At 35.4% G+C, this 15,288-nt stretch overlaps 1 protein-coding gene and 1 pseudogene across 1 annotated transcript; both read right to left on the bottom strand.

Annotated features, from left to right (window-relative positions):
* Positions 1 to 735: 735 nt before the first annotated feature.
* Positions 736 to 3,432, bottom strand: LOC147272948 (epoxide hydrolase 2-like). Its single transcript, XM_086228679.1, has 4 exons — positions 3,361 to 3,432; positions 1,621 to 1,791; positions 1,214 to 1,449; positions 736 to 1,119 (listed from the first exon to the last, which is right to left on the bottom strand). The coding sequence occupies exons 1-4, from the start codon at positions 3,430 to 3,432 to the stop codon at positions 870 to 872; spliced, it is 729 nt and encodes a 242-aa protein (XP_086084805.1). The 3' UTR covers positions 736 to 869.
* Positions 3,433 to 5,515: 2,083 nt separating this feature from the next.
* LOC147272949 (secreted RxLR effector protein 161 pseudogene) lies at positions 5,516 to 6,341 on the bottom strand (annotated as a pseudogene).
* Between the last annotated feature and the right edge of the window lie 8,947 nt (positions 6,342 to 15,288).

The raw sequence follows: 15,288 nt of genomic DNA on the forward strand, positions 1-15,288 counted from the left end.
GGGAGCTAAACTCTAGGCCATTTTGCTGCGTAGCAGTACATAGTAATGTATGTTTTTAAATCTATTATAATTTATCTTTTTTCATTCTGATCAATAATGACTAAAATAAAATTATGAAAAAGTGCATTAATTAATATGTAATTGTGAAAAGTTGTATTGATTTATTTGTGATTGGCCCTAAATATAAACTACCTCGTCGGCATGCACGAGAGGGGAAATATATTTTCAATAAATATAAGGGTACTTTAATTACATCAAGAATAAAAATTATTGTTGAGTGCTCCGCAGTATATTTGTGTTTGACATTAACTACATTTTCAGTTACAATATTGAATATTACAATGCCTTATATATTCTCAATAAAAAAACACTAATTTTGAATCTTCAATCAATAAAATTTCTTAATCAATCCCACAAATATTAAATCAATTAAAAAAACAAGAAAAAAAAATGGAACACTAACTGTAGATGCAAATGCAGATGCAGCTACCGATCACGCCGAGCAGTACTTGACAGCTCCATCTGCATTTGCATCGCCAACCATTAACGCACTTGACATGCACAAACTGTCCTTTTGATTAACAAAGTGTTTGTCTGTTTTATCTTGAATATAAACTAACTTATTGGCACGTGTTGTCACGCACAAAGAGAATTTTTCTATCAAGCAGGAAATCGAAAGTCATATGCATATATTTTCAGAACGAGCTGATCATGTGGAGATGACACAAGATAGAATGACAGGAGCAAGAGTTTCTTTATTCCCAAATTGTAATGTAAAGACCAAGCCTTTTTAGCATATGCCACACATATATATGACATTATTTTCTTCTCCTAAATTATATTGTTCCCAGGCACATTGAGCATCTATATTAGATACTATGCTTGTCAAGGAAACCGATAATCAGCTGATTAATTTGCTCTGGAAATTGTTCATGCACAAAATGACACCCTTCTGCAATGAATGTAATGTCCAAATCAGGCACAAAATGCTTCATTGCCCCAGATCGTATGTAGTCCTCCATCCCTGGAAATTTTAAGACGTAGTCCTTCTCACCCATGATAAATAGTGATGGAGCTGAGACTTTTGGATCAGTTAAACCGCAATCCGTTGCCAGAGTTCTGCATCAACAAGAGAATTAGATTATATGGTTTTTCGGGTACGCATTTTGGGGAGACTAATTAGCATCATATGTTGGACTAGGACAATATCTACCTGTATGGAACTCGCAATGGAAAACGGAATCCAGATTTCTCATACAGAGATGCATAGACTGCAAGATCTTCCTCATAAAACCATGGTGGTAGAGGAGTGGTTGGGTCAAACAAATCCATGATTTCTTGGTCTTCAGCAGCTACTGGGACCTCACTTCCAGAGAAGAGAATGTAGATGTTCCTTATTACACTCTTGACATCAAAGCGGCCGAAATCTTTTTCTGCCCGCCCTGGTTCCTGAAATTAGGTACATACGTAAGAACTTAGAAATATTATTATAACAGATTCCGGGATGAAAAGCTTTATCGAGAAAATGAAGATGTTGATAGAAAAAAGATATATACTGAAGAAACTGAAGCATCAAACTCAAAACCAATTAGTGAGGATCGACTTCGTCTCAACATATACCTGCCACCTTGTTACGTAAAAGCCTGGAGGAAGGAGATGATTTTGGACAGTAGAGGGACCTGGTAGAGTGAAAGGAACACCAAGTGTTACGATGCCAGTTACCCGCTCTGGGTGGAGAGCAGCTACTAAGTAGGCAGGAACAGCTCCAAAATCCTTCCCAACAAGAAAAGCCTGGTTTCAACAATCAAATATTAGAAGTTTTGAAGCTATATGCATATAATGAACTTTGATTTCTACCAGTACTCAACAATTTAAAAAGGAAGTCAAGATATTGTTCACTTGCATATATGCAGACTGTATTTAAATACGTAAATGAATAACAACAATACAATGATAGTGGTCTTAACAGTTGCATTAAAAATGATCGAAGATATATGGTTTATATATAGAAATTTGGAGAAAAGTGAACCATGCTCTAGTTCTTTTCAAGTGCATGGTGTCTGGCCTGCTCAAGAAGTCAAAATTAAAGTTGCTAATATTATTCTACAGGTCGTTTCTTAAGAACTCGAATGTTATTGACCATCTTTTAAGAGGTGGGAATTGGACTTTTCTGTTTTTTTTTTTTTTTAAAGTTTATTTATAATTTTCTTAAGGTGCAAAATATAAGAAGTTTTGGGACAAAATATTATCTTATGAAAGCGTTTAGTTGGGTATATATAGAATTTAGGCAAATGACCATTTTGGTCCATTTAGTTTGTGAAAGTTTAATTTAGGTGATCTATTCACTCAATTATCTTGATTAATTTCACTTTCAGTGATCGGACCCCAATTTTTTGTTTATGTGATCACTCACGAACTAGTCAACCAAACACAACTCAGACAGTCCAGTAATAAAAATGTGAAACTCCACATTGACTTCTAAAAACCAAAAGTCACTTCAGTAAAACAACACAAATCAAACACACCTAGGATCAAGTGACATCCTATACACTCAGAGGACCCATCACAATAGGCATCCCAGTGTTATCCAAAACTATAGTGGTGTGTGATTATCTAAACAGTTATATAAAGCATATATCAATTTTAAGCAAATAGCTCCAGTACAGATTTGTGTTTAAAAGATGAGTGAGTCAGTAATCAAAACAACACAAATAGGGAAGACAGAAACACACAAGATGTTCACCCAGAAAAACCACAAAGGGTAAAAACTGGGGGTCTATCCAGCTGACCAGGCAATCCACTAAATCAGAAGTTCAATAAAAAAGAGGGTACTCAGCACACAAGCTCAATCACTAAGTCCTAGACTAAGTGGCAGCTATCTTACCCATTTTGTGCAACTTCCATACGCAAGGCAGATGGTCATTCATGAAGAAGGCAGCTCCTCTCCAAGCTCATCAACTCATGGCACCAATCCGCACCAAGCTCAATGGTTTCATCAATGCATGAACATGATATGCAAATGTAGGATTCACAAACAAAGATCAACCTTCTCAAGCTATCGGCATGAAAAGATCAATATTGAATCCTTCAACTTAAATCTAAAATGAATGTGTTTGAAGAATGTATGAAGACATTTAAGCACTCAAACCCATATAGAATTTCAGATTTTACAAAAACAAGTTCAGAAAATCTCTTTGTGATTTATCAAGATTTAAAAACCATTTTCTGAAAATTATGAAGATGAGCACTTCACATGAAAATACCCAGCAGTGAAGACCCAAGAATTCACGCTCTAAAATTGCTCATCCACACCACAAAAGATCTGAACCCAAAACAGCCCATATACCCGTACACACTCACGCAAGAGGCATGTTCGCCCATGCCACGTGGAAGCCAATCAATGGCTGTCCACAAGAGACGGATGAAGGGCATATTCCCTTTGTCCTAGAGGGGTATCCTAGTATTTACTAAGGATAGAAATAAGCAGCAGTCAAAAGGAATTTTGTATTTAAAAATCAGAATGAAGAAGATGATGAATAGTGTGTGTGCGTGAATGGGAAAGATGAATCAGATCTGATTTGAAAACATTGGGGGAACCAAGTCATGTGCTGTGCACATGCATGTCTAATACTAAACAGAATATGGGCTTTCAAAGAATTGGGCTTAAAAAGCAAAACCCGAAATGACCCACTGTAGCAACTGTGACTTAAGTAACAGTCACTGTACGTGAAAAACAGTGTTCATTATGATCAGTGAATGACTAGTCAAATAGACAAAAATCTGTTAATTTCATGAAATGAATGAAGTGCAGTATACCTTGTGACTTGTTCATTCTTGACTTCTTCAAAGCAGTAGACCTTGTCCTAAATCTAGCCTAGAGCTTGTGAGTGAATAAATACAAATTAATACAATTGTTTTGACACGGAAAATAGCCAACATTAACAAATCCTAGAAGCTAACAATCTCCCCCTTTGGCTTTCCTTGACAAAACAATAACCCATTCACCTCACAAGACTCTCAACACACAGCCCAACACTTGTTATAATGTACCTGCAAGAAGAAGAACTTGCACAACACAAAATATGATAGTATGCAGTTTAAACGCAGCAAGCAATGGAGATTAAACAACAACCAATGTACATCAACCAATACATTCTCCCCCTTTTTGTCATGGAAAGACAAAAGGTCAGTTATAAAAGACAATTCAGTTCAAAAGCACAGAAAATTGGAGAGATATGCAAGAGAAAAATACATGCTCAAAGAGTAAATTCCATAAGATTCTAACTTCCCCAAAGACAAACTCCCCCTAAAGACAAACTCCCCCTAAAGACAAACTCCCCCTAAATGCAACATCTTGATACCGGGCTTGCAGAATATAGACATGTAATATGAGGGACAGCTAGAGAAGAACATAGGTATGCAGAAAAGTCTGAAATGCCCTTTAATGAACAGTAATCCAAGGTGCAGAATGGTCCTGTGAAAATGACTCTGTGTTTGACGATTGTGGGACTCGTCAAAATGAACAAACTGCGTACTGGAACATAAAAAAATAGAGGAATCCTTAGAGAATTGGAAGCAATGACACACAAACGAAATCTATGAGTTAGATGTGCTTCAGGGATTTTATTTTTGACAAAACAAATTTGACAAAACAACAAACACACTTTAAAAGAATTAACCACCAATGTCAACACTCTACTAGATATGGAAAATGAAGATTGCAAATTTTGTGCAAGAAAATAAGCATATTTGGGATATAGGGAGGTCAATGCTAGCATTCAAGACTTGTTCAAGATGTAAAAACAATGTCAAAGACAACCAAAGAGGTTAAATAATTTTCATCCCCAACAAGAGATTAGAATTTAACCACTCAAGAGAATTTCTAGTTTGTGAACAAATCTTGAAAGCAAAGATTTTCAACTCATGACAATGGCTTTGAGAAAATTATTTTCATTTGTTTTGTTTAGGCACATCCCAAGTTAAGTGCAATGAATTGGTCCAATTTTGCGACTCTTTACCCTAGAACATCATAAAAACACCTTATGTCTCCCTAGGGCCGTGACTTCTTTGGTCACACTTCTTTTTTTTGTGATTTTTGTATGGTGCACATTTGTTCAAATGAGGAAAACTTAGCTGAAAATAGGTCATAAAGGAGAAATTATATTGAAAGGCTAAATTGCATCCTCAAACAAATTGTCATTGAAAAGCATTTAACAAGTTTGATTGATTATGACAAAGTGTTAAATAACAAAAAAAATCTCAAGGCTAACATTTGACAAGAAGGAGGGATTATGCTTATTGACATGACTCATGTTATGCAAGAACCTTTTTGAATATCAATGAGAGTGGGACACGTAATGTTAAGACCTTTCAAGGTGGTTATTTTCTTGAAACGAAAAAAAAACTACTTAACCAAATAAAAGAAACTTAAACAATGAAGCACATTTAACTACAAAGACTCATGCATGTGTACAAATGCCAATTGACTTCCGAAGACTAATGTGCTTTGGATTCTCTAGAGCTTTTGTAAAGATGTCTGCAAATTGTTGTTCGGAAGGAACAAAAGTCAAAGTAAGAGTTCCACTCTCCACAAGATCTCGAATGAAATGATGTCTTATGTCAATATGCTTGGTTCTAGTGTGTTGCACCGGATTCTTGGAGATATCTATAGCACTCATGTTATCACAATAGATGAGAAAAGTTTTCTCATCAATTCCATAATCGGCTAACATTTGCCTCATCCAAATAAGTTGTGTACAACAACTCCCTGCTGCTATGTATTCAGCTTCAGCAGTCGACAAAGAGACAGAATTCTGTTTCTTGCTATGCCACGACACTAAGTTATTCCCAACATAGAAAGCACCACCCGAGGTGCTCTTCAAATCATCACTACACCCAGCCCAATCGGAGTCACTAAATCCAACCAATTTAATGTTGGTATCATGGGTATACCACAACCCATAGTCAAGAGTCCCACTTACATATTTGATGATTCTTTTGGTTGCAAATAAATGGGATTCTTTGGGATCACTTTGGAACCTAGCACACACACCTACCGCAAATGATATGTCCGGTCTACTAGCTGTGAGGTAGAGGAGACTTCCTATCATGCTTCTATACAAGGTTTGGTCCACTTGCTTACCACTTGGATCCCTATGAAGTTTGGAGCTTTTACTCATTGGAGTAGTAGCCACTTTGGAAGACTCAAGCCCAAACTTTTTGACCAAGTTTCTAGCATACTTAGATTGGGAGATAAATATTCCACTATCTACTTGCTTGACTTGAAGCCCTAAAAAGAAATTCATTTCACCAACTAGACTCATTTCAAATTCACTAGACATTACATCAATGAATCTTTTAACATGAAAATCTGAAGTTGAACCAAAAACAATATCATCCACATAAACTTGAGCAATCAAGACATCATTTTTTAACCTTTTTACAAATAGGGTCTTGTCAACCGACCCTCTTTGATACCCATTGGACAACAAGTGATGAGAGAGTCTCTCATACCAAGCTCTTGGAGCTTGCTTCAGCCCATACAAGGCTTTCCTCAATTTATAGACAACATCTCTCATGTGAGGATCCTCAAAACCTTTTGGTTGTTCTACAAAAACTTCCTCATTCAAGTAACCATTTAAAAACGCTGTTTTGACATCCATTTGATACAATTTGAACCTAAGATGACATGCAATGGCACAAAGCAACCTAACGGACTCAAGTCTAGCAACGGGTGCAAAAGTCTCATCAAAATCAATACCCTCTAATTGAGAGTACCCTTGAGCAACAAGCCTAGCCTTGTTTCTAACTACATTCCCAAATTCATCGGATTTATTTTTGAATATCCATTTGGTTCCAATGACATTTGTGTTGGTTGGTCTCTCTACAAGAGTCCACACTTGGTTTCTCTCAAATTGGTTCAATTCCTCATGCATTGCACTCACCCATTCCTCATGATTGAGTGCTTCTTTGACATTCTTAGGTTCAACAATGGACACATAGCACACATGAGCAAGTTCATTTGCCATTTGTTTTCTAGTCCTAACTGGCTGGTCTAAAGAACCTAGAATTGCATCTTCACCATGGTTACACCTCACCCATCTTGGTTTTTCAGATCTGTCACTCAAAGTTTTGTCATTTTGTTCGCTCTCTGACTTGTCAAACTCAACAATTTTTGAGTCATCAGTAGGTTCATCACTGCCTGACTTGGACTCTTCTTTAACCAAACTAACATCTTTAGGATCAGATTGTGGGAACAATCCATCCTTATCTGCAGCCATTTCAATAGATGCATCATGATCATCTATTTTCACATTTATGGATTCCAACATAGAATTTGTTCGCAAATTGAAGACTCTAAAAGCTCTACTGTTGGATGAATAGCCTAAAAACAGACCCTCATCACTCTTGGAATCAAATTTTCCCAAATGTTCTCTATCCCTAAGGATGTAACATGCACTCCCAAACACTCTAAAGTGTGTAACCTTAGGTTTCCTGCCCTTCCACAGTTCATAGGGAGTCTTTTTGGTTCCCGACCTAAGATAGACTCTATTTATGATGTAACATGCCGTGTTTACCGCCTCAGCCCAGAAATGTTTAGCAAGATTTTTGCTATTCAACATCACTCTAGCCATCTCAATCAAAACCCTATTTTTTCTCTCAACGATTCCATTTTGTTGGGGTGTTATTGGAGCTGAGAATTCATGTTTAATACCCATTTGACAACAAAACTCATCGAATTGAGAGTTTTCAAACTCAGTACCATGGTCTGATCTAATTCTGGACAGGGTTGACAGACTCATCATACCTTCACTTTTCAGCAGTTTCACAATCTTGACAAAATGTTGAAATGTCTCCGACTTGTCCTTAAGAAATGACACCCAAGTGTACCTAGAAAAGTCATCTACCATGACTAGAATGTATTTCTTTCCACCTATTGACAAGGTTTGGACCGGACCAACTAAATCCAAGTGAATTAGTTCAAGTGTCCTAGAGGTGCCTATGTCTTTGACTCTTTTGTGTGGTTCTTTGGTTTGTTTCCCCATTTGACATGGACCACAAACAAAAGTTTCGGGTTTTCCTATCTTTGGAAGACCTCTAACAACCTCATGCTTAGACAACTTGTAAAGGTCATGAACATTAATGTGACCAAGTCTTTGATGCCAAAGAGAGCTAGTGTCATCAATAGCTCTATTGCAAGTATTCTCAATTTTTCCAACATTGCCATCAAACACATAGCAATCATCCCTAGACCTAGGGGCATTCAAGATCTCCCTTCCTTGGGAGTCAACAATTCTACATCCACTCTTGGACATACACACTTCACCACCCCATTCATCACAAAGTTGGCTAATACTAAGCAAATTAGAATTTAGCCCATCAACAAATCTTACATTTTTCAATTCGGGTATACCGGGTATGTGTACAACCCCCTTTCCACTCACATATGACTTCTCTCCTCCTCCAAAAGTCACACTACCACCATCATAAGGAGCAAGAGAGGTAAAGACCTCCTTATCTCCCGTCATATGTTTGGAACACCCACTATCTACGTACCAAATGTTCCTCTTAGTGGCTGAAAAAGCATTCAAGGTTACTAGACATTTAGTGGAGCTCTTCACAACCCATCTTTGATGTGGACTTGGCTTATTTTTGGGAAGTGGGGTGACAAGTAAGGCAATTTTGGTTACCTCCTTGAGTAGATTGTTCACTTGCTCTTGTAGAGAAACATTTCTCTTTGGTTCACTTGATTTCTTTCCTCTAAGTTTGTTGCAATTTGGTCTAATGTGACCCTTGACATGACAATGATGACAAACCGGGACAAACTTTGTTTTTCTAAGTGAAGTAGAACAATCAATTTTTGTGACACTTGATGTGGCTTGACTTGACTTAGAATGAGATGCATTTTGACCAATGTCAATGAAACCTAGACCCTTTTTGACACTATGATCAGATTCTGACTTGACAAAAATGGTCTTTGTGTTGGATACACTAGGACTATTTTCACTAAAACCCAAACCGGTTTTGTCACCATGAAGCTTTCCAATCCTAAGCATCCTATCAACCTTTTCAGCCCCAATGGTGAGCTCAACAATGCTCTCATTTGCTTCATGAACTTCTTTTTCAAGCTCTTCATTCAAAGATTTAAAGTAGATGTTGCTCTCCTTGAGCACTTTGACTTGACTCTCAAAATTTTGTTTCAAGATAGCCACACTTTCTAATTCACTCTCTAATGACTCAATCTTCTCACACAATTTCAATTTAGCATTCTTTAGTTTCTGATTTTCTTCCTTTATGCTAAGAGTTTCGGTGAAAAGTAAGTCATACTTATCACAAAGTGCAGTGTAAGACTCATCATCAGGAACAGATTCTGAGTCAGACCCACCATCTACTTGATCAATCTCCTTGATTGATGCAACAAATGCAACTTCATCACCCTCAACATCGGAAGAAGACTCACAATCATTTGAGTTATCACTCTCACTATCACTCCAAGTGATTTTCATGGCTTTATTCTTACTTGAAGAATGATTCTTTCTATTGTTTGCACATTCAATTGCTATGTGACCTATTCCACCACAAGTGTAACATTTCACATCTCTCTTGGTTGTTCTTCCCTCTTTAAAGTTAGGCTTCCTCTCTTGTTTTCTCTCAAATGAATTCTCTCCTTGAGGTTTGAATTTGAACTCCTTAAAGTTGTTACCACTAGTTCTAGCTTCTCTCCCTTTATTTCTAAGAATTCGTCTAAATCTTTTAACAAAAAGGGCAACCTCATCATCGGACATGGATGATTTTTCACTCAAGTTTTCACTCATCTCTTTGACACTTTGCAAAGCAATATCTTTTGACTTCTTGCTATCCCTTTCATCCATTTCAAGTTCCATCTCAAAGGTTTTAAGCTTTCCTACCAATTTACCAATTTTGAGTTCATCCAAATTTTGGACTTCTTGTATTGCATGCTTCTTAGATTGAAATCTCTTAGGTAGAGATCTAAGAACCTTTTGGACAATGGTAGACTCCTCATAAGGTTTACCTAGGGACATGGCTTCATTTGTGAGGGCTTCCAACCTTTCATAGAACTCGGAAAATGACTCGGACTCTTTCATCCTAATTTCTTCAAATTTGGCATGTACCATTTGAAGCTTAAGTGACCTAACTTGTTTGTCCCCCTCATGAACAACCCTAAGTTTGTTCCAAGCTTGCCTAGCCGTGACACAATGTTGTATGTGTGCAAATTGTGAGGAAGACAATGCAGTGACAATAGCATTTCTAGCCTTCTTGTTGGAGCTAGAGGCCGTGACTTCGGCAAAAGACCATTCGGACCTAGGCTTAGGAGTTTCAATCCCATCAACAATCCGTGTGGGAGGAATCCACTCAACATTGAGATACTCATATGCCAACTCATCATAGGCATCAAGAAAAATTTCAAATTTTTCTCTCCAAGCAGCGTAGTTGCTGCCATCAAAAAATGGAGGAGAGTTGCAAGATCCTGCAACGCGATCTCTTTCCATCTAGACACACCTAGAAAACAAACAACACCCTAGGATCTCTCTATTTGCTTTTAGAGTAGCGCTCTGATACCAATTGAAAGTTTAATTTAGGTGATCTATTCACTCAATTATCTTGATTAATTTCACTTTCAGTGATCGGACCCCAATTTTTGGTTTATGTGATCACTCACGAACTAGTCAACCAAACACAACTCAGACAGTCCAGTAACAAAAATGTGAAACTCCACATTGACTTCTAAAAACCAAAAGTCACTTCAGTAAAACAACACAAATCAAACACACCTAGGATCAAGTGACATCCTATACACTCAGAGGACCCATCACAATAGGCATCCCAGTGTTATCCACAACTACAGTGGTGTGTGATTATCTAAACAGTTATATAAAGCATATATCAATTTTAAGCAAATAGCTCCAGTACAGATTTGTGTTTAAAAGATGAGTGAGTCAGTAATCAAAACAACACAAATAGGGAAGACAGAAACACACAAGATGTTCACCCAGAAAAACCACAAAGGGTAAAAACTGGGGGTCTATCCAGCTGACCAGGCAATCCACTAAATCAGAAGTTCAATACAAAAGAGGGTACTCAGCACACAAGCTCAATCACTAAGTCCTAGACTAAGTGGCAGCTATCTTACCCATTTTGTGCAACTTCCATACGCAAGGCAGATGGTCATTCATGAAGAAGGCAGCTCCTCTCCAAGCTCATCAACTCATGGCACCAATCCGCATCAAGCTCAGTGGTTTCATCAATGCATGAACATGATATGCAAATGTAGGATTCACAAACAAAGATCAACCTTCTCAAGCTATCGGCATGAAAGATCAATATTGAATGCTTCAACTTAAATCTAAAATGAATGTGTTTGAAGAATGTATGAAGACATTTAAGCACTCAAACCCATATAGAATTTCAGATTTTACAAAAACAAGTTCAGAAAATCTCTTTGTGATTTATCAAGATTTAAAAACCATTTTCTGAAAATTATGAAGATGAGCACTTCACATGAAAATACCCAGCAGTGAAGACCCAAGAATTCACGCTCTAAAATTGCTCATCCACACCACAAAAGATCTGAACCCAAAACAGCCCATATACCCGTACACACTCACGCAAGAGGCATGTTCGCCCATGTCACGTGGAAGCCAATCAATGGCTGTCCACAAGAGACGGATGAAGGGCATATTCCCTTTGTCCTAGAGGGGTATCCTAGTATTTACTAAGGATAGAAATAAGCAGCTGTCAAAAGGAATTTTGTATTTAAAAATCAGAATGAAGAAGATGATGAATAGTGTGTGTGCGTGAATGGGAAAGATGAATCAGATCTGATTTGAAAACATTGGGGGAACCAAGTCATGTGCTGTGCACATGCATGTCTAATACTAAACAGAATATGGGCTTTCAAAGAATTGGGCTTAAAAAGCAAAACCCGAAATGACCCACTGTAGCAACTGTGACTTAAGTAACAGTCACTGTACGTGAAAAACAGTGTTCATTATGATCAGTGAATGACTAGTCAAATAGACAAAAATCTGTTAATTTCATGAAATGAATGAAGTGCAGTATACCTTGTGACTTGTTCATTCTTGACTTCTTCAAAGCAGTAGACCTTGTCCTAAATCTAGCCTAGAGCTTGTGAGTGAATAAATACAAATTAATACAATTGTTTTGACACGGAAAATAGCCAACATTAACAAATCCTAGAAGCTAACAGTTTGACCTTAGTTGTCCTTGTAGTTTCTATTTTTTAAATCAAGTCTCCATAATTTTAATTTTGTTATAATCAAGTTCAAAATTAAAATTGCATCCAATTTTTGGAATAAAATTCATGTAGAAACTAGGGGTGGGCATTTTAACCGCACACCGCCAAAATCGGCCGAACCACACCGCCAAAAAACCGCATTGACAAAAAAAAGTCAACACCGCAAAAAAAACCGAACCGCACCGGTTCTCTCCGGTTCCGGTTCCGGTTCTACACCTTATTTAACTGCACTGAACCGAACTGCACCGCATACTTGCAAAAAATATATTTTTTTTATATTTTTATACATATATACACCATTATATATATTTATACGATTATTATATACTTTTTATACACTTTTTGTACACATTTTTATACACTTTAGACCATAAACCCTAAACCCTAATAAAATATTAGAATTAATATTAACGTAGCTATATTTTAGGGTTTAGACCCTAAAATATATTTTATATAACCCTATGACCTATTTTCTAGATATATAATATAATAATAAATTAGTAATGTTTTAGTATATAATTTTAGTTATACCCATTACCCTATATAATAAAATTAGTATATTCTTTATATTCTATATAAAAAAAATTAGTATATTATTTATAGTTTATACTCTATATACTAAAATTTTTAATTGTTTATAGTTCTAGGGTATAATATATAGTTATATACTATATAAGTGTATAGGGTATATGCCATATAAAGTTTATAACTTGTAGTAACTAGTAAGTTAGTAACTTTGTTTTAAGCAGGTTCTTAACTTGTAGTTGTAGTCATTGATTGTATACTTGTATAATTGATTTTGTTTTTAACTTTTAAGTTTTAAGTACTAAGCAGGTTAAGCAAAGTTTAATGTGTGAGTCTTTTTCGTTAAGTTCATTGAATTAACTTGTAAATTTGTTTTTTTGTTGCCAAAACCTATTAATTAGGATGAGTTTGCATCATTAAATAATTGGGCTTAGGCTTAAAAAAATAAATGTGATGCCCAAAAGTGCTAATCTGAATAATAGCCCATTAGGCCCAAAACCCCGGTGAAGAACCGCACCGCACCTTGAATGGTTTGGTTTGGTTTGGTTTTTTTATTTCTTTCACGATTTTAAGCACCGAATTAACCGCATCGTGTATTAATGTCCGGTGCAGCGCACGGTTCCGGGGGAAAAGTGAGTCGAACCGCACCGCGCCCACCCCTAGTAGAAACCATGTGTAATGTTAGCCATTGCGACTTTAGGAGCAAAATGATCATCATATTCGAACAGTTGCACTCCTGAGTTGATAAAGCCATAAAGAAAAGGATTCACTATCTAAAATTTGGGCAAATTTTAATTTTGAACTTGCTTATAACAAAATGCAAACTAAAAAAACTTTATTAAAAAAATCAAAATACAGAAACAAATTTAAACTATCAAGCTACGAAGAGCAAAATGGTTATTTACCCATAAAATTTCCCTAGTGCAATACGTCTAATAATAAATTTTTTGTTTTCTGATCTAAAAAGTTAAATTATCATTAAATTTTGTAAGCATTAATGCAACAAAATAATTTGTATGCATTAAATATGTGAGCCAAAAAAGTACAGTATCTATATATATATATATCTAGTTTATAACTATGTAGGGTATGACAGCTCCTGAAATTATTCATAAAGATGCTATTTTGATTTGTTACATTTAATTAAGGACACATACAACTAAATTTTGTAACATCAAAGACATTGTTTTTAGACTATCAATTAATTGACATAGGTACCGATTGATCAACAACTGTAGCTACAGTTGCAAAAAAAAAGTCTTTTTTCTCTCATTATTTACTTGAATCTTAATATTTGTAGAATTTATTAGGGTTTTTTAGTGTGCTTAAATATGTTTTAGGAGATTTATTGGTTAAGCTAGATTTAAAGTCAGTATAACTGCAATATTGTAATATTAATTGCAACTGCATTTGAAGCTATATACAGCTGTTAATTGCAACTGCAGTTGTAGTTGGGATCGATGTGAATTGTCAATCGATCAACATGAAGTGTCGATTGATCAATATTGCATGCTTTTTGTCCTAAAAAGTAAAAGCAAAATCTTTTGTCGTTTCGAGTAACAAAATATGTCGTCGAGCCCTTATAGTTAAGGAAAGCTTATATATATATATATATATATATATATATATCTTACTTTTTAGGCCAAATTGCTTTTTTGGTAGCTGTAGTTTTAATTATTTTTTATTTTCATTTTGTAGTTTTAACCAAGGAATAAAATTTCGGGTTTCGAGGAAATTTCGATGGAAATTTCGATGAAAATTTCGACGGAAATTTCGAAGATTTTTAAATTTCGACAGAAATTAAACGGAAACGATGGAAATTACTATCAAAATACGGAAATTTTGAATGAAACTTTACTATATGTTTATTTAACATATTATCTACTACATTGATAAAAAACATTGAAGAAACCAAATTATATAGTAAGTTTCATGTGATATAAGATGAATATAATGCGCGCTGAAGGTAAATACTGTGAAATAAAATTAGTATAATGAATAAATAAAATTAATATATTCTTTATACTCTATAATATATACACTAAAATTAATATATACTTTATAATCTATACTCTATATTATTTAAGATATCGTATAAGATATTAGGGTTTAGACCCTTTAGGATATTTTTAATTATTTTTTATATAAAAAGGTATTAGAGTTTATTGGTTTAGAGTTTAAAAACAATTAAACGAAACCCCAAAACGGCCAAACGAAATCTCAAATCATTTTTTTTTTCAATTGCCTAAAAACCTCAAACTATGATATGGTATATGATATTAGGGTTTAGACTCTTTAGAGTATTTTAAATTATTTTTTATATAGAAATATATTAGAGTTTACAAATTTAAGGTTTAAAAACAACTAAATGAAACTCCAAAAAGGCCAAATAAAAACCTAAACTATTTTTTTTTTTTTACAATTGCCCAAAGACCCCAAACCCCAATCAACCCTAGACCTTTTAATTTTTTTTCTCTTTCTTACTT

This window comes from Dryas octopetala, unplaced genomic scaffold, assembly GCF_963921425.1.
Source record: "Dryas octopetala unplaced genomic scaffold, drDryOcto1.1 SCAFFOLD_76, whole genome shotgun sequence".
NCBI classification, from domain to species: domain Eukaryota; kingdom Viridiplantae; phylum Streptophyta; class Magnoliopsida; order Rosales; family Rosaceae; genus Dryas; species Dryas octopetala.

Coding starts and splice junctions, on each gene's coding strand:
- LOC147272948 (XM_086228679.1), bottom strand. CDS start 3,432: ATGCCCTTCATCCGTCTCTTGTGGACAGCCATTGATTGGCTTCCACGT. Junction 1,450..1,620: donor TTTACGTAACAAGGTGGCAG/GTATATGTTGAG, acceptor ACCTAATTTCAG/GAACCAGGGCGGGCAGAAAA. Junction 1,120..1,213: donor CCATTGCGAGTTCCATACAG/GTAGATATTGTC, acceptor TTGTTGATGCAG/AACTCTGGCAACGGATTGCG.